This window comes from Tricharina praecox, assembly GCF_024521635.1.
Source record: "Tricharina praecox strain CBS 144465 chromosome Unknown BZA05scaffold_1, whole genome shotgun sequence".
Classification (NCBI taxonomy): domain Eukaryota; kingdom Fungi; phylum Ascomycota; class Pezizomycetes; order Pezizales; family Pyronemataceae; genus Tricharina; species Tricharina praecox.
Genome location: NW_026250403.1, coordinates 2,088,697 through 2,111,316, shown reverse-complemented (window position 1 = coordinate 2,111,316; position 22,620 = coordinate 2,088,697). Strand labels below are relative to the sequence as shown.

General features: G+C 54.7%; 6 protein-coding genes across 6 annotated transcripts; 5 read left to right on the top strand and 1 right to left on the bottom strand.

The window, feature by feature from the left end:
* Nucleotides 1-1,140: 1,140 nt before the first annotated feature.
* On the top strand, nucleotides 1,141-3,508 carry BZA05DRAFT_330300 (polyadenylate-binding protein; the record flags this gene model as incomplete). Its single annotated transcript, XM_051480528.1, has 3 exons — nucleotides 1,141-2,156; nucleotides 2,220-3,302; nucleotides 3,355-3,508. The coding sequence occupies 3 exons, from the start codon at nucleotides 1,141-1,143 to the stop codon at nucleotides 3,506-3,508; spliced, it is 2,253 nt and encodes a 750-aa protein (XP_051344537.1).
* A 4,745-nt stretch (nucleotides 3,509-8,253) lies between these two features.
* Nucleotides 8,254-10,154, top strand: BZA05DRAFT_450897 (uncharacterized protein; the record flags this gene model as incomplete). Its single annotated transcript, XM_051487424.1, has 8 exons — nucleotides 8,254-8,846; nucleotides 9,030-9,049; nucleotides 9,094-9,186; nucleotides 9,348-9,397; nucleotides 9,534-9,624; nucleotides 9,777-9,799; nucleotides 9,871-9,897; nucleotides 10,013-10,154. Exons 1-8 carry the CDS (start codon nucleotides 8,693-8,695, stop codon nucleotides 10,152-10,154), a joined length of 600 nt encoding a protein of 199 aa, XP_051344536.1. The 5' UTR covers nucleotides 8,254-8,692.
* A 1,886-nt stretch (nucleotides 10,155-12,040) lies between these two features.
* On the top strand, nucleotides 12,041-14,522 carry BZA05DRAFT_366505 (general substrate transporter). The gene is made up of 6 exons (XM_051481535.1): nucleotides 12,041-12,633; nucleotides 12,717-12,948; nucleotides 13,020-13,198; nucleotides 13,256-13,442; nucleotides 13,498-13,766; nucleotides 13,826-14,522. Exons 1-6 carry the CDS (start codon nucleotides 12,289-12,291, stop codon nucleotides 14,228-14,230), a joined length of 1,617 nt encoding a protein of 538 aa, XP_051344535.1. The 5' UTR covers nucleotides 12,041-12,288; the 3' UTR covers nucleotides 14,231-14,522.
* A 1,429-nt stretch (nucleotides 14,523-15,951) lies between these two features.
* On the top strand, nucleotides 15,952-16,800 carry BZA05DRAFT_17563 (uncharacterized protein). The gene has a single exon (XM_051479250.1). The coding sequence runs from the start codon at nucleotides 16,148-16,150 to the stop codon at nucleotides 16,679-16,681; it is 534 nt and encodes a 177-aa protein (XP_051344534.1). The 5' UTR covers nucleotides 15,952-16,147; the 3' UTR covers nucleotides 16,682-16,800.
* A 1,295-nt stretch (nucleotides 16,801-18,095) lies between these two features.
* On the top strand, nucleotides 18,096-19,453 carry BZA05DRAFT_366500 (cellobiohydrolaseII; the record flags this gene model as incomplete). Its single annotated transcript, XM_051481534.1, has 2 exons — nucleotides 18,096-19,079; nucleotides 19,147-19,453. The coding sequence occupies 2 exons, from the start codon at nucleotides 18,096-18,098 to the stop codon at nucleotides 19,387-19,389; spliced, it is 1,227 nt and encodes a 408-aa protein (XP_051344533.1). The 3' UTR covers nucleotides 19,390-19,453.
* Nucleotides 19,454-20,244: 791 nt separating this feature from the next.
* BZA05DRAFT_329427 (phosphatidylethanolamine-binding protein) lies at nucleotides 20,245-21,677 on the bottom strand (the record flags this gene model as incomplete). Its single annotated transcript, XM_051480492.1, has 2 exons — nucleotides 20,245-20,468; nucleotides 20,528-21,677. 2 exons carry the CDS (start codon nucleotides 21,675-21,677, stop codon nucleotides 20,245-20,247), a joined length of 1,374 nt encoding a protein of 457 aa, XP_051344532.1.
* Between the last annotated feature and the right edge of the window lie 943 nt (nucleotides 21,678-22,620).

Below are 22,620 nucleotides of genomic sequence, written 5' to 3'. Positions count from 1 at the left end.
ATTGGTTGATATTGTCCCAGATTTTTTTGAAGAGAAAGAAGCGTGCGAACGTGAAGGTATGAGTGACAGAGAGTGAGATGGAGAGTGACATGAGATACATCTTCTGCTACTTCTTCTGCTTGTCGGAAAAAATTCGCCTCCGCCGCCTTCACCACACCCAAAAACAGCGTCTCGCTCGCGCCGCAACCACCTAACCCAACCCAAAACGTAACGTCTCCCCTCCAACAACCCCCCAACCCCACTACCCAAACTTACCCACCCAACATCACCCTTCCTTCTTCTTCCTCCTTTCTCCCCTCTTCCTTCCAACCCACAACCACCAACCTTGACATCGTCTTCCCTCCTCCCTTCGTTCCCTCACAAGTTCGATAGGAAATCGAAGCCCTGGCTACCTCCGCTATCCTCGTTACCTAACCTCCGAAAACCACAAAAAAACTTGAAAACCGACAAAAATCCTTTCTGCTCACCTTCATCCCGCCCCACCTCATCTCCCTCCACCATCCACCACCACCACTACCACCACCACCCTTCGACAACCCCTCCTCCTCTTCTCCTCTCCTCATCCTCTCCATCATCGCACCCAAAGCGACCTAATTCGAATACTTGATCACATCAAAAGGACTTCTTGAGGTTAGCGGAACCCCACCCCTTCGTCCCCTCCACTCCCCGCATATACACACACCTCCAGTCGTTCGCCTCTCACTCTCGGTCGTCTGCTGCTGCTGTTGCGGTGGGCTTCGTAATTGCTCGATCATGCCCTCTCAACAGCAGCAGCGGATTGCCGTACATCAATGACGCTCTACTTGACGCGGCTCGTTTCACCTCTCTCGATTGTCCCATTGTTTTGGCGTTTCAGGGTTTTGCGTATCTTCGATTGCTACCCGTCGGACATGTCACATGCCTTGCTAGCCCATTTAAATGATTTTCGTGCTCTTTGTCTTTGAATGACAGCTGCTAATTCCCATACAGAAACACCCACCGCTGCAAGAAAAAACTTTCATTCAACAGTACGTCAATCACTATAATACTACCCTCTTGGCCCTTCGTCCCGAGTCCTTTCTCTTTCTGTCTTTAAATAGTCTACCTCATCGGAAAAAACAACACCAAACTAACCGCACGCATTCGTCACAGATTGAAAATATGTCTTCTGCAGAGGTCACCGCCCCCGCTCCCGTCGCGGAGCAGACTGAGCAGTCGCCCCCCAATGGTGTCTCCCCCGCCCCCCAGGAGCCCGCTTCGGACGGCGAGGCCGGCCAGGCTCAGGCTCCCTCCTCGAATGCTGCACCCCACATGTCGGCTTCCCTATACGTCGGAGAGCTTGATTCCTCTGTCACCGAGGCTATGCTCTTCGAGCTTTTCTCGTCGATCGGATCGGTCGCCTCCATCCGTGTCTGCCGTGACGCCGTGACCCGCCGTTCGCTGGGATACGCTTACGTCAACTACAACAACACTCAGGATGGTGAGCGTGCTCTTGAGGAGCTCAACTACAGCCCCATCAAGGGTAAGCCGTGCCGCATTATGTGGTCTCAGCGTGACCCCGCTCTTCGCAAGACTGGTCAGGGCAATGTCTTCATCAAGAACCTCGACACTGCCATTGACAACAAGGCGCTTCACGACACCTTTGCTGCCTTTGGCAACATCTTGTCTTGCAAGGTCGCTCAGGATGAGTACGGCAACTCTCGCGGATATGGATTCGTTCACTACGAGACTGCCGAGGCTGCCCACAACGCGATCAAGCACGTCAACGGCATGTTGTTGAACGAGAAAAAGGTGTTCGTCGGCCACCACATCCCCAAGAAGGACCGTCAGAGCAAATTCGACGAGATGAAGGCCAACTTCACCAACGTTTATGTCAAGAACGTTGACCCCGAGGCCTCGGACGAGGAGTTTAGAGACCTCTTCGCCGCGTTTGGCGCGATCACGTCGGCCACCCTCGCTCGCGATGAGAATGGATCGAGCCGTGGATTCGGATTCGTTAACTTCTCGGAGCACAAGTGTGCCGCTGAGGCCGTTGACAGGCTTCATGAGTCGGACTTCAAGGGCCAGAAGCTCTACGTTTCCAGAGCTCAGAAGAAGCACGAGCGTGAGGAGGAGCTTCGCAAGCAGTACGAGGCTGCTCGTGTTGAGAAGCAGAGCAAGTACCAGGGTGTCAACCTGTGAGATCCCCCATCCCAGCTTTAGACAGTTTTATGGTCATTCAACTAACGACCGTCCTACAGATACATCAAGAACCTCGACGATGATATAGATGATGAGCGTCTTCGCAAGGAGTTTGCTCCCTACGGTACCATCACCTCCGCCAAGGTGATGCGTGACGAGTACAAAGATGAGGATGAGGAGGAGCCCAAGGAGACTGAGGAGAAGGAGGCTACTGAGGGCGCGGAGGGTGAAACCGAGGAGAAGGAGAAGGCCCCTAAGAAGAAGCTCGGCAAATCCAAGGGATTCGGCTTCGTCTGCTTCTCGAGCCCCGAGGAGGCCTCCAAGGCTGTCACCGAGTTGAACCAGCGCATGATCAATGGCAAGCCTCTCTACGTTGCCCTCGCTCAGCGCAAGGACGTCCGTAAGAGTCAGCTCGAGGCCAGCATCCAATCTCGTAACCAGATCAGGATGCAGCAAGCTGCTGCGCAGGGTGGCATGCCCCCTCAGGCTTACATGGGAGCTGCTCCTATGTACTTCGGCCAAGCCCAACAGCCCAACTTCATGCCCGGTGGACGTGGTATGCCGTTCCCGCAGCCCAACATGATGCCCATGGCTCAGCCCCCTCGTGGTCCTCCTGGCGGCTACCCTCCTCAGGGTCGTGGTGGTCCCCAGGGTCCCATCCCTCAGGGCATTCCCCCTCAGATGTACGGTCCTCCTACTATGGGCGGACCTGGCTACCCTCCCTTCAACCCCTCTATGCCCTCCCACGCCCAGGCTCAGGCCATGGCTGCTTCTCAGGGTCGCGGTCGTCAGGGTCCTCCTCCCCCTGCTGGTGTCGCCGCCATCCCCCCTCAGGGTATGCCCGGTATGCCTCTCATGGGCGGTCCTCGTGGTCCTCTTCCCCCCGCCGCCGGCCGTGGAATGCCACTCCAGCAGCAGCCCCAGGCGCCGCAGCAGGCTCGCATGCCCCCTCCCCAGGCTCGTGGACCGGCTCCTCAGATCCCTGGCTTCGACAACCAGGCCTATGCTGCCGCTCCCGAGGCCCAGCAGAAGCAGATGCTCGGTGAGGCTCTGTACCCCAAAATCCAGAAGCTCCACCCTGAGCTGGCTGGTAAGATCACCGGCATGTTGTTGGAGATGGAGAACTATGAGCTCCTTTCTCTGTGAGTATTCCCTAGCAGATATTGATTTCGCTCGTTACTAATAATATCATAGTCTGGACGACGACCCTGCCCTGCAGCAGAAGGTCAACGAGGCCCTTTCGGTTTATGACGATTATGTTAAGAACAAGGACGGCTCCCCCGCTGAGGCTGGCGACGCTGGAGTCACCAACGGCGAGGGCAACCAGGAGGAGACCGCTACGGCGTAAAAAGGTTACCAAAATGATGTGATATGAGTGGGGCGTCTTTTGGCGTTTAATCTTGTTTCTTACTTAGGTCTTGGGTGGGGTTTTCATTTCGTTGTGTCCTTTCCATTTTTCTTTTTGCGTCATTTCATTGGTTCCTTTCCATTTCCTTTTATTCTGGGGAAAATCAGGCAAGGCTGCTTCGTTGGGATCGGGAGTGTGTAGGAGGCGGTGAGAGAGAAGGTTGTGTGTCTCCATTTGTGTTCATACGGGGGAGATTCTGTTTCGTTTCTTTTTTTTGCTTTGCTTCTACACGTAGGGCTGCCATGAAGGGAAATAACGGAATGACACAAAAGTTACATGCCACTTCCTTTCTTTATTTTCTCTTTGTATTTTGTTTTTTTGTTTTTCTAATGGTGATCTGTGGGGATCGTGCTGTGATGGATGGCCGGTGGATGGTGGGTGGTGGTGATGATGGGGACGCGGCGTTTTATAGATGATTTGTGTACTTTCGCCTGCGGGCACATGGAATAGAACCTATTGACCTAATTGGGTATTCTTGACTGAAGTGGATATGCTGCAGCGGTGTTCTACATACATCCAGCGCAGTCCTTCTGGACTCATGGACGGGACTGGTCTACATAGCGTACATTCAGTCCGTCCGGAGGTGCGTGCTGGACGGACTATGTATCGTAGTCCACCAGTAGGGTCGGACGGGACTGGCTGTAGTCGACTGCTAAGAATTGTAAGTGGAGTCGTCGAGAGTGGGCTCGGTAAGGGACCTCGCAGGCTCAGTGAAGGACCTCGCAGGCTCGCAATCGCCGCGCCTTAGCCAACGTATTGTACATACGCCTCATGGTTCCGTCCGGTGTGGCGCCTGATGCCAACTTACCCATCCGGATGCACCGGTTGTGTGTACCAGACCAGGCCACCGCATAGCCCGGGCCCCGCCGCCCCATCGTAGGTGTTCTCGCCTCCACCGCCGGGAGCGCAAGGAGCGGGGAGGGTTTAGCAGGAAGGGGAGGGTTGACTCGCAGGGAGGGCTGGGCGGAGAGTAAAGGAACCGGTATCGAGCTCGCGGCCAGCGGTCTGTGACAGACAGCGGGGTAGAAACGGATATGTAATCTGCCATGGTCTTTCTACCCAAGTTTGGATGGCAAGACGATTAAACAGAAAAAACAAAATAAAAAGCCAGCAGCGCAACGCGTGTCACGTGATACTACTCCGAGTGATATCCCCGAGTGATATCCAGTGACCATCGACGCCGCCAACCACAGAAACAAAACCAAAAACCATCACCACCCCCGGCACGGGTGGGTGGCTTGGAAACCCCAAGAGCTGAATATTTCTGGAAACTGAATTATATTCGCCGAGTGATGTACCTACGCCGGACGTCACTCGCCCAACAGAAAGTAAGTGCGATAGGATCGGATGGGAATCACTCGATTGGATTGGCGTTCTGGCCCGCATACCTGCGTTTGTGGCAAGGCATCATCCTTCACAGCGGATAGGTACGACAGTAGGCACTCGAAGTAACTAGATCGCCCAGTGGGCAGGCAAATCATGAAACACAGCGTGCCGCGTACTGGTATCGACAGTGTGAGTGTGGTTCGCCTTGGCTGTAATGTAAGTAAGAACGACGGAAAGGAAGGAAAGTAGAACGGTAGAATTCAACTACATGTCTTCATACAATCAGATCTGCTGTGGGCAATAGCCGCAACCACGCCTGCAGGCTGCAGAGATGGAACTTCGAAGGAAGCTGTAGCGGAGCGAGACGAGGAGCTGTCGGCGGGAGAAACCGCATGTGGTTAGTAGTGGGCCGAAGTTCAACGTTGGCGGCCACGGCGGGGTCGAGTAGTGTGGGACACAGTACAGCTGGAACTGACGTCTTAGCACCATTTTTTGACTCTTGGCTGCGGACATGGGAGGATTTGTTGTCAAGATGTTGGGACCGGCTGTCGTACCTAGGGCTGCCGGGGGGGACGTGTTTCTGTTTTGCTGTCGATTCTGGTTTGTTTTGGTCGCTTGTGTTCTTCTTGACGGTTGTACGACGATGCGGCGTCGGCCAAAGTTCGCCGATCTGTTATATTTATACCGGCGGGTCTGTCTGTCTCTCTCAACAACCACGAATGTCTTTCATCATCCATCATCCATCATCACTATTCTTCAGGCGTCTGCCGCTTGTTCATCTGCTCTCTCTGCTTGTTACTTTCTCGAGACTACTGTAGTCCTCCTTTGATTTCTCTAAGTGTGCCTCTTCTTATATCGGGTCCTTCGACTCGTTTCCTACTTTAATAATTGATCTCTTCTCGAGACCTGTGATTCGCTCTACCCACCCCTGAAGACAACCCTACACGCATAAGTCGACTGTGGGCCCCTCCGGCTCCTACCCCCTTCACTATGCATCCCCCTCTATCTTCCGACAACATTGCAACGATTTCACGGAAATTCACTGCGTCCGATGGACCACTGCCCGCTGCCCTGCGCAAATCCACATCCGAAACGCCATTGTTAGTCTGGAACTCTTTTTCGCGGTCCTCAAGATTGTCGAGTGCGTCATGACTCGCTCGAAAGTGGACGAGAAGCAATAGAAAGAGGATGATCCGCTTGTCGCATCATCTTCCCGACCTCGCTGAGGCCGCTTGATGGCGGTTGTCGACGGATGGTCGTATACGGGAAACCATGTCGTCACTCGCCGCCTTCGATGGCCCGGGTAGCGTCTTCGACTCTTCGATGGCATGGGAAGCATTCGCTGCTGTCCGACGGTGAGATTGACGATCCAAGAGAAACGGATCCTTGTTTGTGTGAGTGAATCCAGCCAGGCTATAGTAGGACTAAGGTTGACTTTCGTTTCCAGTTCTCCGAGCACACCGCGGTTGGGCATGGCGACATCGCACTATGGGACCCCATGTTTGAAAGTCCGAGCGGAGGGGGTATTTTTGGGGGTACTGTTGGATGTTGTAGTTCGTGTATCAGTTAGTTTGGCTGTTGTGCCGGAGCGATAGGAGGAGCTTTCAGCGAGAGAAAACGAATGTGGTTAGTAGTGGGCATCAATGTTGGCAGCCATGGAGGGGTTGACCGAGTGGGTCCGACGGGGGTTTTCTTTTTCATCATCTTCTTCATTCTCGCTACCTATTGAGAATCGGGAATTCAAGTTCAAAGAAACCGACGTGTCACATGTGTTTGGAAGAGCCGTAATACCTCTTCCGTCTCGTGAACCTCGCTCGCTATCCCGCAGGGATGAGAAATAGTGCAGTTATGTGAAGCCGCAAGGGCTTTCTTGGTAGTGAGTAACAAGGTGTGGAGGTGGTGAGGATGGCGTGGATCGGATGTCGTCGTGGGAATGCACCGGTACTGGGGAATAAGGTTAATCACAGTAAAGGGCGGCACCGTCCGGTACTGGGCTATACTGCCATTCTCCAGAGTCCCAAATCATCAGGATTGCAGAACCTAGTGATGGTCTGTGACAACTAGGGGGGGGGGGGGTAGCATGAATTCAAACGGCAGATGCAGCCGAAGATGATACATAAGAAAGCAAGAGTAGTGGAGCAGAAGGATGAATCCACGATATTGGGCTTGGGGAGTCATGCATAAATACGTTGGTTGCTTCTTCATGGAATATCACCACGGTTTACTAGTGAGGCGGCGGGGGGTGCTGTTTTATGGACATTTCGGTATCGGAGGGCCGGGCGGAGGGCAATGCGAGCACTTACTTGCCAGAAGACAACAAGAAGCAAGTAATTATGTAACTGCCATGATCTATGTACTATATGTACATACCTCAGGTCGAAGTTCGATGGTAAAGATGATCAAACAAAAAAACAACCTTCATCACTGTCGGAAGCCTCCCTCCTGCAGGTCCGGTAACATTCGCCAAGCACTTTGCGGCCACAGTGAGTGTAGTGAGTGTAAGCTGTAGCAAGTGCGAACCCCCCGGTACAACTTGATACCGCACGATACCTATCGGTGACCGGTCATGTCTCAGGTCTGGTCTACCGCCTGCCGCCTACTGGTGTGGAGTACCGGTATTTAAGTAGGCATCAGCCACTACTAATACTCCGTCTCCCCCTCCCATTCGAATAAGACCCAGCCTGCGGCCCCAACCTACGGCCACGGCGGCGGCACTAGAATATTTAAGGCCACCTACTCGTCGATAACCGATCCTACAACGGCATCGGCGCACCAGTGCGGGGCTTATGTGACAGCTTATGTACATACATAGCTTCGCCTCGCCTCGGTATGCCATGCCATGCCATGCCATGCCATGCCATACCGTATCGACGCATCGTAATCGTATACCTACATAGACGCATAGACGCATAATTATGCACCTCACTGTGGGGTAAAAGGCTTGTTTGCATTGGCAGAGGGCTGTGCATGCAGCCCTATGTATGTTTGTATGTATGTATGTAGGTACTCGGAGGTATGTATGTATGTACATATGAATCATGAATGCAGTATACTGGCTGGCTGGTTGTTGGGTACTGGGTACTGGGTACTGGGTACAGCGTTCTGGGTGTTGGGTGCTGGAAAGGATGCTGGAAGGGATGCCTGTTTATAATTATGCAAGCCTCACTTGACACTGACACTTATTAGAGTGGGGTTTGAGGTTGGAGTTAGGTTTGGGGTTGGGGATTGAAACGAACGCGATAGGGGGGGTGGGGCTCTGGGGATGGGAGAGGGGGGGGGGGGGGGGGGGGCGATTGAGGGTGGGGAAGGGTGGGAGAGAGAAACTGATGGGCCAGAGCTGGTCGTCAGATACGGTATGGCGACAATCTCCGAGCTAGATGACAGCCTCCACGATCATACTGGCAAACAACTTACTCACTCCTGAGTGTATTCCCACGGCCCACCGTCAGTGAGACAGCGAGACAGAGCAGAGTAGAGCATCAACGCCCGATCCCCGGCCCAAGCCGACTATATAACTCTCAAACCCGGGAGCGCCAAACTCCGTCAGCTATCTAGCCCCTCTCTACCACTCTGCAGCACCGCACCTCTGCACCTCTGCAGCTCTGTCCCTGGTCGGGTCGGACCGAGATTCCTGGAAATCTGGAAACAGCGGACCTTGTATCCAGGCGCTAGATTGCCCTCGACCTGGTGCTTCCATTTACCACGACTACTTTTACCACGACTACTACAGAGTACAGAGAGTGTGCGTGCGTGCGTACATAGGGCGCGCGGAAAGTGCGCTTTACGTCACGGTCACGGATGGCCGCGCGCGCGGGGGGCGCGGGGAGGAGGAGGGGGGGGGGGGGGATTGGGGGACGATCGGGGTTTCCACCAGTGCCGGGGCCGATCGTGGGGATGCTCACTGTCACTGTCACTCTCACTCTCACTCTCTGGGGCGGCTGCGGCCCTGCGGGTGCGTCGTTCGTCACGGATTGCTCCTGGCCGTAGTTAGAATTTAGCGACGTCTGTAGTTATGGCGCTCGTACCATTCGTCCCATCCGAGTCGAGTGTCATCGAGTGTCACCGCGCCTTGAAACTGCCATCGCACGTGAAGTACCTAAGCACCTAAGCACCTACGTACATACCGGAACCGCAGGGACGGCCAACCGGTGCACCGTATGTACCTAACTAGCTGACGCCGCATATGGTGGGCCCCGCAGACGTGCACGGGACCCTACTGCTTCCCACTGCTCCTGTCACCGTGGCTGGCCGCTGGTTGCTGGTGGCGTTCGAACTTCGAGCTGGAATGCGCGGTTGGTACATAGCGTCCGGTGAAGCTCTGAAGGGCAGGGTCGGGTCGCACTGCGTTCCACGGCTCGATGGTTGCAACTTGCAAGCGAACCAAACAACGGCCGGAGGGAAAATTGAAGCTTCTTTTCTCTGCATACATGGTGTGTTTTTTTCCGCTGGACAGGAGGATTTCGGATTTCTGAAGGCGGGTGCTGCTCCCTACAGCTCCGAGCGGTAAGTCGCACTGCACAGTGCAGATTGAGGTTCCGGGAGCCGACGGTGGTGGTGGTAATAATTGTGATAATGGTAATAATGGTAGTAGGTAATACGTTTAAAGATAACAAAAATAGCCAAATACACAGTTTAATAGTTGGAGCTCAATACTTTGGGTTGATGTCCACTGCACTTTGGCTGAGGGGAAACAGTGGGCTTTGGGTCGGCATGCCGGCGCGATAGCTACGGTAGAGGACCGGCGTTGACCACATATCATATCTAGTAGTTTTCGTACCGGTAGGATATAGTAGAGTGAGATTCGCCACACAGCGATCCCCGCTCTACATATTCCCAAACTTTGCTCCAAACGCTCCCAAACTCCCAAATGCTTCCAAACTAGTCCCCAGTCCCCACATCGGCCTGGTATGTAAAATGGGGGCCACCGTTCGAATTGATCCGGCTAGGTAAGTAACTAATACATAACCATACTATAGTTTGCCTGGTGATCTCCCCGAGTCCTTGTATGTGCTGGGAATAATAGAGTGGGTGGAGAGGGTGCACCACTCTACGCGTTTCAACTCGGGCTCACAGGGCGAGCCTTGTCGAGTGTAATTTTTTTTCTTGCGGCGCGCAAAGTCCGTTGGGTATTCGCTCGCTCAGGCAGCCCGACTGGTGGCGGAGATGGTTAGCAATCACGGTGTGGGCATATCATACTCTACATAAGAAAGGCTTCGTCTACCGCAACAAGCGTAGGCGTCGAGGACTCCTCGATACCTAATGGGCTTTCCGAAGCTAGTTACGTACGCAAAAGCCCCTGGTGCGTAACTCCGTTCGTGTTCCCACATCCACATGTCACCCACCGGGTTCCGCACTCTTCGGTAGGTGGTGGGTGGGCCAAGGACTCTCGAGGTGGTGGTGGTTGCGGCCCCCAACGTAGGCGCCGTTGGGCGCACGCCTTTCACGCGGAGAAGCGGACCGTAGTTTCCTTCCGAACTCTGTTTGCGGGCGCCACTCCCGAAAAGCCGTTCCACTCCCTCCCTTCTCATGCACCACGCCTGTCAGTTCAGGCACAGACAGACACACGGCGCCAACGTCAGCACAAGCAGAAGAAGCACGCGGACAATTGGTTCGGCGCTGGGCTAGACCCTGCAGGGGAATTAACAGTCAAGTCGGTCAGTCAGTCAAGCAAGACGAAATAATAATGTGGCGTGCGATCGATATCTACAGCAATCAACACCAGACATCAAGAGACGTGGTGATGGCCCTATTATCCTATAGATACTATACGATAGCATTCGCGCAACTGCGACGCGCTGAGTTAGATAGGTAGGTGGCTACCCAGTTAGTTACATACCACGGTGAATCGGTGATTGCCCTCTGCGTTTACCCCAGATGAGGGCGTAATCAGCAGTGTCGAAAAAACTGAGTTCCAGACGCGAAGTTGAGGGGGTCGGTTACGGGCGCGAGCTACTGTCTCCGGATTCGCCGCTTCTCCTTCTTCTCCTCCACTTTGCTGCCGTGTGTACCGAACTTGCATGGAAGAAGCCTAGTCAACTAGCTCGAGTGCTGGGAATACCTACTCTACTTATGTACATACGCGAAACGTCCTGAATTTCGTGGACGTCCTGGAGTAGGTACCCAAGTAGGGATGAGGGTTCCTCTCCCCCCGATTCTACGGGGCTGGAAGTAAAGGATGCTATTCCAGGTGGTTTGATCGTTGATGCGAGGGAGAGGGCGCCGGGGAGCCCGAGTCTGATAGGCAATCGTCAACCCAAGATTGCCCGACATCCCACCGGTACTCTACCGTACGGTAGATGGACATGTGCAGACCAGGCCAGAAAGCTGTAGCCTATGGTACATACAGCCCGTCACGAACTCGAGTTCTCCAGCTCCAGCTCCACGCAGATCGGCTTCCGCTTCTTCTTCTGCAGGTGATTGACCAGTGGTGCATGATGCAGTCAATCCTGTCGGGCATCGAGGCCCCCAACTGAATAGTAGGTACTCTACTATATCAGCGATGATCAATGGGGGGAGGGGGTGGGGGAGGTTGCTTAGGAGACACAGAGTGTTGGCGCTGTTTTGTGGCCCATTGTTTTGTCGCGGCCTACTTGCTGGGGTTGCGGATAATCCGAGAGCCCTTCCCGATCGTGGCCCCCCGCTCACCGGTAACTACACCCACCCCATGTTCTTCCTGCCCCGCATATTGAGCTATCCATGTGAGAGTAGTTAGTTCGTTAGAGTCCGGAGGGAAACTGCTGGTATGATATGCACATACAGACTACAATCTTGCCGGGGAAACTCTAGAACACTCCTGGGAGGTGGTCACTGGTCACTCACGCTATCCCACAGCAACTCCTGCCCGCATTTCCCATGGGGGATGGATGATCTCCCCACCTCAACAGGAAGAGAACGAGAAAAAAAAGCTCGGCTATTCGAAGCAGCCGAGAATGTAAATTGGTTCCATCCGCTGGGATCCATGGCCCATTCGTGCCTACCGGCATAGCGCGTTGCCTCCTAATAGGTCGTCTGAACAGGCGGGCGAATATAGGGAGTGAGTAAGTAAGTCGGTAAGTAGGCAGGTGGTTTCGACACGCAGGCGACTCTCGCCCGTCCCCGGAGCATCCAGATTGATCCTATTCTATTCCACCCCGCAGGTGGCCTACCCCGGGAGGGAAGAGTGTGGGTTGATCGGTCTCCATACCCTCCGATTGCTCGAGTAGACGAGTATATAGTCACCTCACCCCCCGTCCCCAGCTTCAGGACCCTTTCTCTTGCTTCCTCAGGTTCTATATCCCCTCGAGAGCTCTTCTTGCATCCCTCACCCCCGGCTAGTCCACCCCCGAAACCACCCCCCCACCAGCGATTCTTCTGGAGTCCGCCAATTCAGGAGGAAAAAAGAGTCGATCTCAGCAATGGCCGATCTAGGGAACGAGAAGGAAGTGCCTGACGGCCTGACCAAGCAAGTCAGCAACCAGAATGTGGTCGTGGTCGAGAACGTCGCGTTCGCGGACGCCGTGTCCAAGTCGAACGTGAGGCCCTTCTCGAAGCGTATGCTGCAGTTGTACTGCTTCTGTTTCGTAGCCACCATGAACTCGTGCATCAACGGTTACGACGGCTCGCTCATGGGCGCCATCAATGCCATGAAGCCCTACCAGAGACAATTCGGCATGATCACCACCGGAGAATCCACCGGTTTCGTTTTCGCTATCTACACTGTTGGAAATATCGTCGGTTCGTTCGTGGCTGGTCCTTTGACTGTAAGTTGAACCTTGCCGAGTCCCATATAAAACCGCCGACTGGTTTTTGCTTCGCGGGTTGCTAACCGGGCAAAAAATTACAGGATACCTGGGGACGACGATGGGGAATGTTCATTGGAGCGGCAATTATCATCATTGGAACTTGTATTCAGGCACCGGCAAACAACATGGCTCAGTTTAAAGGAGGACGTTTCGTGTTGGGTTTTGGCGTCGCCATGTCTGCCACCGCTGGTCCTAGTTACATCGCCGAGATCGCGCATCCCGTCTACCGTGGTTTCCTTACCGGCATGTACAACTCTTTCTGGTTCATCGGATGTAAGTTCTCCTCCCGGATATATCTATCATGTGCCAGTGGGGGCGGGTGTGCTCATGCGACTGTCCTGCAGCTATTCCCGCAAGTTGGATCACCTACGGAACTAACATGCACTTCGACGACAACCGCGCATGGCGCATCCCTCTCTGGATTCAGATGAGTTTCTCGGGCGTCATCGCCATGAGCGTGTTCTTCCTTCCCGAATCGCCCAGATGGTTGATGGCCAATGACCGCCACGAGGAGGCCCTTGCTGTATGCGCGCACCAGTCTTATGTTTTTCCGGAAACATTCATGCTCATAAGATCATAGATTCTCATCAAATACCACGGAGACGACGACCCCAACAACGCCATCGTTAGGTTGTCGTACGGCGAAATGCAGCAGTTGATCTCCAAAGAGGGTTCCGATAAGCGCTGGTGGGACTACAGTGACCTCGTCAAGACCCGTGCCGCCAGATGGCGCTTGACCATGGTCGTCGCAATGTCTTTCTTCGGACGTTTGTACTCCCACGACTACTCTCCCGCATTCCAAAAGCTGACGAACCATCACAGAATGGTCCGGTAACGCCGCTATCTCGTACTTCTTGCCCGTCATGTTGGAGCAGGCCGGAATCACCAACGTCGACACTCAGCTCATGCTTAACGGTGTCATTGCCGTTCTGTCGTTCGTCGGTGCAGTCATCGGTTCCACCCTGGTCGACAAGGTTGGACGCAGAAAGATGTTGTTCACTGCTTCCTGCTTGTTCGTCATGTGGTTCTCGATCGTCGCTGCGCTCTCGGCCACCTACTCGGGCAGCGGAAACAAGGCTGGATCCAACGCGGTAAGCAGTTCTCCCGCCTCAATGATGTCCTCTACCGGTAGCTGACAGATATTTCCTAGACCATCGCGATGATCTACCTCTTCGGCTTCACTTTCTCGGTCGCCTTCACGCCCTTCCAGGCTCTATACCCCGTCGAATGTCTCGACTTTGAGACGCGCGCCAAGGGCATGGCCGTGTACAACTTCTGGGTCAACATCGCGTCGTTCTTCAACCAGTACGCGACGCCCGTCGGCCTCGGCAACGTCAAGTGGAAGTTCTACTTCCTGTACATCGCGTGGGACACGTTCCAGGCCGCCTTTATCTACTTCTTCTTCGTCGAGACCAAGGACCGCACCCTCGAGGAGCTGAACGAGATCTTTGAGGCGCCGTTCCCCAAGGCCGCGTCGCTGAAGAAGACGAAGGTCGCCATCGTCGAGAACCATGGTGTTACTGATCTTCTCGGCGATGTCGAGGCGAAGCTATAAATGATTTTTCTTACCTTTTTCTGGTTTTCCTCGCATTTGTTGGAGGAGATTGGGATATTTCTTTTTTTATTTTACTTTTACGCCAGTTGCTTGGAGGTGCGAAGGCCTGATATCATCAGCGGGCTGCGGATCTGGAGGCCGTTGGTGTGCGGAATGATGGGATGTGGGCATGTGGGGATGTATGTAGTGGGATCATGGATGTAGTGGGGATGTAGTGGATGGCTACGGTCGTTGTATGTACAGTTAATGATGGAAAACAAAGGGATACCTGATACTGATACGAAGACGTTTGGAATATGCATACCGCTACTATACACGTGAGGATTGAAAAAAGCAGTATCCATCTAGCTAACGGCGCATGGGAATGCATGCCGCAGCCGGAGACCAAACACGGTAGGTTCGGCCATCAATTCCCGGGTGAGTGCGCGCCTACTGCAGCTCTTCGTGCCTTTCCCGAACGCATGTTTGTTTTTTGCTTAGTCATCAATCGCAATGCAGGCTAAATGGCATTACTATTCGCGCCCCGTTGGCAGTTCGGCCTCCCCGTCGCCCGACCCTTTTATTTCCGTTTTATCACCATTGCATTCGGCCTTAATACCGTAGATCATGACAGTGACATATAAAACCTAGCCGATCGCTATCCACATGCTCGCTATGGGATCCTTCCCCAACGCTCCGCCCAGTTCTCTCCTGAAGCGCATCTATCTTCAATTTATTTCGCCTGCAGCCTATTTAGACTATGGCAAACCGTCGAACTCCTTTCCTGCCCACTCTGGCCGGCCGGAGGTTGAGACCCCGCTACCAGCCAGCACGATGTGGCGCCGCTGCTTTACGCCTCCCCGACCATAGTGACACGGGATCGGCATCTCAAAGCCGAGTGATATACTGTGCGGCGCGCGGCGAGTGATCCTTAAACAAGGAGCTGCTGCGGCAGAGTGAGCCAGTGAGTCACAGCCTCGCTGAATTCTAGAGAGAGCATGGAGAAGAGAATTCCCCAGCACCCCTGTTCCCGTGGTCTTCACGCACAGCCGAGTTGAATTCTCGAGCACAGAACAGAGCATTCCCACGCAGCGCTCCTCAGTCCTCTTTCGCGTCCTTTCACACAGTGCACAGCCTCGTCACGTACGTATGGTATGTAGAGTACTACAGCACGTGCCACCTTCTATTAGCGTGCTCATGGTAGTTAGCGCGCTCATGCACCATCGATGACTGTCCCTCCCTCCCTCACCGTGCACATGGAATGGAACGGAATAAATGTAAACACTCATCTCCCCCCACCCCCACCCACAAAACTCTTTTTCCAACTCGTTTCCCATTCCGTTTCTACAACTCTAACTGGCCCTCGCGAGTTTGCCACTTCAAGTTTCTCCAAATTTATGAGGCCTTACTTGCGTTGTAACTTGTGCTGTGGAATTCTGATTCACGAGTCACGTGGCGCATCTATGTTGCGCCAGCGGTGGTGGTTTCGTAGAATTTCATAGTCAGTAGAGTTCCGTACGGATCCATATTTTGTGCGTGCTGTGCGCAGCGAAAAGGGCTGAGCTAATATGTGTAGACCGGCTCTCTCCCTTCCCCCCCTCCCTCGCTCTTCCCCTCGCTCCCCCCCTCCGCCTCCCCATCCATCCGTAAACTTCCTTAGTTCTCGACTCGATACCGAACACCGGACAACATTCGGCAAACCCGAATCCATTCCCCCTCCCCCATCCCCTCCCCCTCCCCCTCACCGTCCATCCCCAAGGCTCATTAGGACTCCACACGACACCGGACACCGGAAAACACTCGGCAAACCCGAACTGCTATTGACCTTCACATTGAAATTGCCTGCACCGACCAACAGCCAACATCGCGACACCAAGTTCCAACAGCATCCATCCGCCCGGCCACACACCTCACACGCCCCAGCGCGAGTGACTTCAAATGTGGCCAGGAATTACGGACTTTATTGGGGGAATCGTGGACGTCTCTGGCCCTGCAGTAGTGCTGCTTCTACTGTTCCCGGCAGCAATAATTTGCATTTCCGCCTTGTTCCGCCTGCTCTCGCAGCGTCGACGGCATCTCCCGATTCCGGTCGCCGCGCTTCCGGTCGTGCTTCCAATCGCCAGCCGACGCCGCCAGACTCCCATTAAGTTCATCCCGTCTCCGATCCTTACCGCACACGAAATGTCCTCTAGCACTAGCACCACCACTACCGAAAGCCTACCGCCGCTCCCGCCCACGACCACCGCTACGGCAGATAGGCCTAACGGCCTCCTCACACCGCCGACTACGCCCGCGAAGGAGCTGCAGGATCCGTACGCTGCGTTTCTGGCCCTCGTGGCTCCGGCTGAGATGGCGGATGCGCCGGTGGAGTTGCTGCACGAGGTCGTGTTTGCCGATACTATGGAGGGGGAGCTGATGGGCTTATTTGGTGGGGGTGATGGGGGGCTTTTTGCTTCTTCTTCTGATGCCTAGGTTTCCGCTACTGCGGAGGAGGAGGGTGGGTTCGTGGAGATACCGGTAGATGGAGACGCCGGATATCTATGATCTATGATCTAGGTATCTGCGGTATAACTGATGGTGGATTGGGACCGGGTCATCGCGCGGTGCACATCAATGTTTTACGGGCCCCACTGCTTTCACGATACAATATGATACGACATGTCGATGATTTTCTTTCTTTCTGGTTGGTTTCTTTCTGGTTTTATTGTGGCTACCTATTCTTTTTTTCTATCTGTTTTTTTGGCTTTGCGGTGAAGCGCGATTTCTTATTGCCGATGTCTTTCTTTCTTTGATGGCTTTTAGCTGGCTGGCGCTGCATCTTCAAGAGCTGTAGGTTTACAATTTGATGGTGGTGGTGAAATTGGTCGGGGACGAAGAATTTGTTTGTTTGTCTTTCACGATGGAGTTTGAACGGAGTTGTAACTATGAGCTTCTGCGAGTGTGTATTGAAGTTTGAACGAATCTGCATGGAATCGGCGAGGAATACCGCTGCAGTTAGAGTTAATGGAGAAAATGGGGAGCGTGGCGGCTCCCCGGATTTCCCCACGACATCGTCACAACGACGGCCCCCACCTATCCACCCCCCGAGCCCCCTTTGGCCGTGTATGTACAAATCTTCTTCTCAGAATTATACCCCTTCCTGGTAGCACACAGAGTACATACTCTACATGAATATAAACACCCAACCGCCATGCCATGCCATGCCATGCCAAAACGACCTCCCCCTTCCAATACGCAGCCATTAACTAGCATTTCTGGGCACGGTATCACGGCCCTGCACACCCATATATACCCATACAAACATCCATCAATATCTTGCCAATGAAGACTAAATTTGAAAACGCCTAATCCCGACGTCCGTCCGTCGACGGGTCAGGGGTACATATCGCCTATTTCCCCACACTGCTAGTAACCACAACTAGCTGTGTAACCGGTACCTGGACGCCGAGATTTGGCCTGCGGAACCGCTCAACCGCCGTACCGGGCCCGCGGAATACCGTACCGTGGGAACCATGCCAACCCCCCGCCATGACGGGATGGGGAGCCGTTAGATGCTACTTAGCATGCATAATGTAGGCGTATTGGCTTGGGCTTGGGCTTGGGAACCTGGGTTTGGGAGCCGCGCCTGCGTCCAGAGTACTCTGGAGTAGATCTGTCGATATTGGGGCCAGGGGAGGGGAAAAACATAGGTAGATGTGCAGTTCCAGGTGGGTGACGTGATCGAGGGAGCTGAGATTGCGGATTGCGGATTGGAATGGATTGGCATCGTCGACGGTATGTATAAAGGCCTCCCCTCCAGGTCCCCCCAGATCGATCGGGCCCAGCAGCAGCAGCAGCAACAGCTCCAACAGCTCGATTAATACCACCTCCCTCTCTCTTCGCAAAGATGCAGTCGTTCCTTCCCCTCCTAGCGCTCGCGCTCGCCGCATTCACATCCGCCGCGCCGGCGCCCGCGGCCTCCTCCGGCTGCAACAGCGCCAACCCGTTCCTGAACCGGGTGCAGTACGCAAACTCGCGGTACGCCTCGCTGCTGGAGACGACTGTGGCGTCGTTCACCACAAAGGGCGACAAGCTCAACGCGGCGCGCGTGCGCACCGTGCAGAAGACGTCGACGTTCATCTGGATCGACGACTTCGCGGCCATCGACGACCTGAAGGGGCACTTCGACGAGGCGGTCCGGGCGCAGAAGAAGCTGGGCTACGGCCAAAAGTTGATCGTTCCGCTCGTCGTGTACAACCTGCCCGACCGCGACTGCAGCGCAAAGTCGTCTGCGGGCGAGCTTGTCCTCGCAGAGGGCGGCGAGGCGAAGTATCGCCAGTTCGTGGATAAGGTCGTCGCCACCATGAAGCCGTATCTGTCCAAGCTGGACTTTGCGGTCGTGGTTGAGCCCGACTCCCTCGGCAACTCCGTCACGAATCTGAGCGTGCCCAAGTGCGCCGGCGCGAAGGACGCGTATACCCGCGGCGTCGCCTACACCGTCAGCAAGCTGGGCAAGTTCGCGAACGTGGCGCTGTACATCGACGCGGCGCACTCGAACTGGCTGGGCTGGCCGGGAAACCTCGAGCCCACAGCCAAGCTGATGGCCGAAGTCGTCAGCATGGCCAACGGCAACGTCACCAATCCCGCGAACCCGGCAAAGATCAGGGGCTTTGCAACCAACGTCTCCAACTACAACGGATACAACTCCACCACACCAGACCCCATCTACGGCCCCGGCCCTGACAACCCCAACTGGAGCGAGCTGAAGTACGCGAAGGCGCTGACCCCGTTCCTCGAGGCCGAGGGCCTGCCCGCCCACTTCATCATTGACCAGGGCCGCAGCGGCCAGCAGAACATCCGCGCGCAGGGCGGGCACTGGTGCAACATCGCTGTACGTCCCCTTCCCCCCCTTTCCCCCACCCCCACCACTCCTCCCTGCACAGACTAACAACCACCAGGACTCGGGCTTCGGCATCCGCCCGACGACGGACACGGGCGACTGCAGCGTCGACTCAGTCGTGTGGGTCAAGCCTGGAGGCGAGAGCGACGGGACTAGCGACGATACCGCCGTCAGGTACGATGAGAACTGCAGGAACCCCGACTCGTTCATTCCCTCCCCCGAGGCGGGCGCCTGGCACAACGATTTCGTAGAGATGTTGGTCAAGAACGCGAATCCGGCGCTGCCACCGACTTGGAAGTAGAAACTTGAAGGAGGGACGGGGATGTAAGATATAGCGTGCGGGGGGGAGGTGGAGAGAACCGAGGTTGTACATTGTAGATATCCGTTTTGTGGTATATAGTAGTATCTATGTTTATTTACACGTTCGTTTTTCCGTCTTGATCGATTGTATCATTTACGCAGCCCAAGTTGCCTAACTAGACTATGCCAATATACATAGGACGAGCCAAAAAGTCCATGAGCATGATCTGTAATTTGGCATCCTGCGAGTGACATAACATGACTCGCACCCTCACCGCTCAGTCTCACATGCAATCCCTTTTCGCCGAATCCCCCCTCTCCTATGCAGAGTACCACCCAACTGCATAGAGTCATATGTAGACATCTACATACATGCCTATGTAAGCCATGCTTACATGCTTGTTTCACGATGCCTCCTGCTGTCCTACCTTCAAGGATCTGGAAAAACAGACTGGGCAATCTACTGGTTCTGTGGTACACAACTGTGCCCCAATAACCATGTACGCAGGCGCTCAAGCACGTTTCACCGGGTTTCGCATTCGTATTGTGTCACCTCACCTCCGCATTCGTTCTACAAGTGTAAGATCTGACAGCACTTAGGCTTATCCGCTCGGTTGGGTTGTTAAATTTGGTGTCATTAGATATCAAGCTGGTGGTTGGAGGGGGGGGGGGGGGGGGGGGGGTAGAGCTAGCTACACACAAATAAAACAAAAAACACCAAAAACCAACATAAGGAAAACACAAGAAATCGGTATCCAAGAGAAAAGCAAAGTCCATCCCATCTATAGATATACCTAGCCACATTCAAATGTAATATACTCGTACAATCGTCGCCGTGATGGCGTGAGTCTCTTGTTTACGCTGCGAAGGCGATGACAGCAGCGACTCCCATAAAGACCGAGCCGAGCTTTGCGCCGATGCCGGAGGCAGAACCTTCAAAGATCGGCTGCGCGGGGACGGTGCTGTTGGGTGGCGCACCGCCGACGGTGCCGTTGCTGCCACGCATGGCGTTGTCTTTGAACTGCGGAAACTTTTCCTTCGGGTTGATGGCGAAAACCATGCCCATTGCGCAGTGGTTTGCTATTCATCATCAGCTCTGATCACAAAACATGAATAAAGGAAGGAAGGGGGAAACATACCCTGAGCACAGAAATACCACTTCGGCTCGAGATCATCAACGACGACCTCAAATATCTCCTTTCCGGGGATGCTGTCGGGGTTGGATCGGAACCCGGACTTGACACCGTCCGCCTTCAAGGCACACGGTACGTCGAGTGTCGACTGCGTCACCGTGTGGTTGCGCGCAAGGAATTCGAAGACCACCTTGTCGCCTACCGCCGCCTCGACGAATTCGGGCGTGTAGACGAGGCCGGCCGGACCACCGACGATCACACTGTGCGTGACGGCTGCGGCGGGTGCGCTGGTTTCTGTTGCGGTGGCCGTGGCGGTCTCGGCTGGGGGCGCGGCAGTGAGCGTGAGCCCGTCGCTCGAGGTCGGGGCGGCGCAGTTGCAGTCGCTGGCGGTCACGGTCACGGTGTCGGTGATCGTCAGCACACTGTCGACGGGGGAGGTCTCGGCCGGAGGAGTGGTCTCGGCCGGGGGAGCGGTGGTCTCGACGGGAGGAGCAGTCTCGACGGGCATCTCCGTAGTGGTGCACGAAGTAGTGCTTTCTGCAGGTGGTGCAGCCGCCGCGTTCGGTGGAGTAGCGAGATAGTGCACACCAGCGATCGCCGGCTCCAACCCATTCGCCTCCCTCCAAGCTTTGATGTTGAACCCTGCCCTCTCGCCGTCCGCCGGCACGCTCTTCAGCTCGAACCCTTCCTTCGGCTGTCTGTACAGCAGGAAAACATATCGGTGCGGCCCCTCGTTTCCACCGTTCGTAGCTGCGGGTCCCGCATATGTCACCGCTGGCGCTACGTCTGACTCAACGCTGACGGCCTGTCCGGTGGGGACAAAGTCTGTACGCATGTAATGCAGGGTCTGCGGTACAACATTCTCGGGATCACCGTTGACGTCGGGATCGACCATGACGATGATGAACTTTGCATTCGTGTTGATACCCGAAGACTGTCCGAGGGAGAACTTGGGGACCTTCTCGAGGTCCTTACCGGTCAGGTCGTCGCCGTCAGTTATGGCTTCACCGACAGACTCATAGGTGATCTGTAGGCCTGATTCGGGCTCGAAGCCGGTCGAGAAGACTTGGGGAATGCCTTTGTGATTTGTAGCGAGGGCACGGGCAGCGAGGAGGAGGAGAAGGGGTGTGGCGAGGATACTGCGTGTGAAGAACATGGCGATGTAGACTATGACAGATGCGCTGCCTTCAAGGAGTGGGAGAAATTATGCGTCTTCTAGACGGTCGAGTGAAAGTAGGAAATAAAAAGCGAAAGAATCGAAAGGGAAAGAAGATAGGAAAGCGAAAAGACCCAACTGATATCCGATGCAGCACGAGAATGAAAGAAGAGAAACCAAACACGATTGGGTATGGGGGAATATATACTCTAACGAAGAAAAGAGATCTCACCGCCCCTCTGTCACTGGTTCTCGAGGAGGTTCCAGATCTGCACTCACAACAACTGGACCAGATCCCCCTAGGAGACGGGCGGCACAGTTGGGGTTTCGAAAGCTGCATATTTTTGGCAAAAGCATCGCCATGACCGCTTTTCCTTGGTGATCTTGCGAAGGGCATTCCTCAGAGGGGATTTGACGTGCAGAGCAATGGCGGACGCCCTCGCTGGGAGGCTGTAACGATTGTGGTTTCAATACCCTGAACGTCGTGAGGCTTGTGGTCGACGTTGCAGAGCGCTTACCCCTCACGCAGGTCATCATTGATTCGCTTCATAAGGTCCTTGGCAGGGGGATTGGGTGATGGGCTCTCGAGTCCAATCGCCACTGTGGCTGCAGTAAGAGGTTGGCGCTACGACCTAGGTACCGTACCGGTATTCCGGTCGGCGGTCATGGCAAACACTCCTGTATTTGCTCTTGTTTGGGTTCCAGGCCCACAAACAGTCCCGATTCCTGCATCGGATAGGTTAAGTACCCAGTAATCAGCATGGGCGAGAGTGGGGGCGAGAAACCAGACCCAAACGTCGGCTTCGGTGAGTGGTTATCATCGATAGGCTCTGTCATCCGACCCCACCAACTCCCCACTCCCCGAGCCGCTCGAGCGGCCTTTCAGCAGTGTTGTCCATGCGTGGGCGGCGGCTCCAACTCTCGAGGTAACGGGGAAGCGATA

Coding starts and splice junctions, on each gene's coding strand:
- BZA05DRAFT_17563 (XM_051479250.1), top strand. CDS start 16,148: ATGTGGCCAGGAATTACGGACTTTATTGGGGGAATCGTGGACGTCTCT.
- BZA05DRAFT_366505 (XM_051481535.1), top strand. CDS start 12,289: ATGGCCGATCTAGGGAACGAGAAGGAAGTGCCTGACGGCCTGACCAAG. Junction 12,634..12,716: donor TCGTGGCTGGTCCTTTGACT/GTAAGTTGAACC, acceptor AAAAAATTACAG/GATACCTGGGGACGACGATG. Junction 13,767..13,825: donor ACAAGGCTGGATCCAACGCG/GTAAGCAGTTCT, acceptor GATATTTCCTAG/ACCATCGCGATGATCTACCT.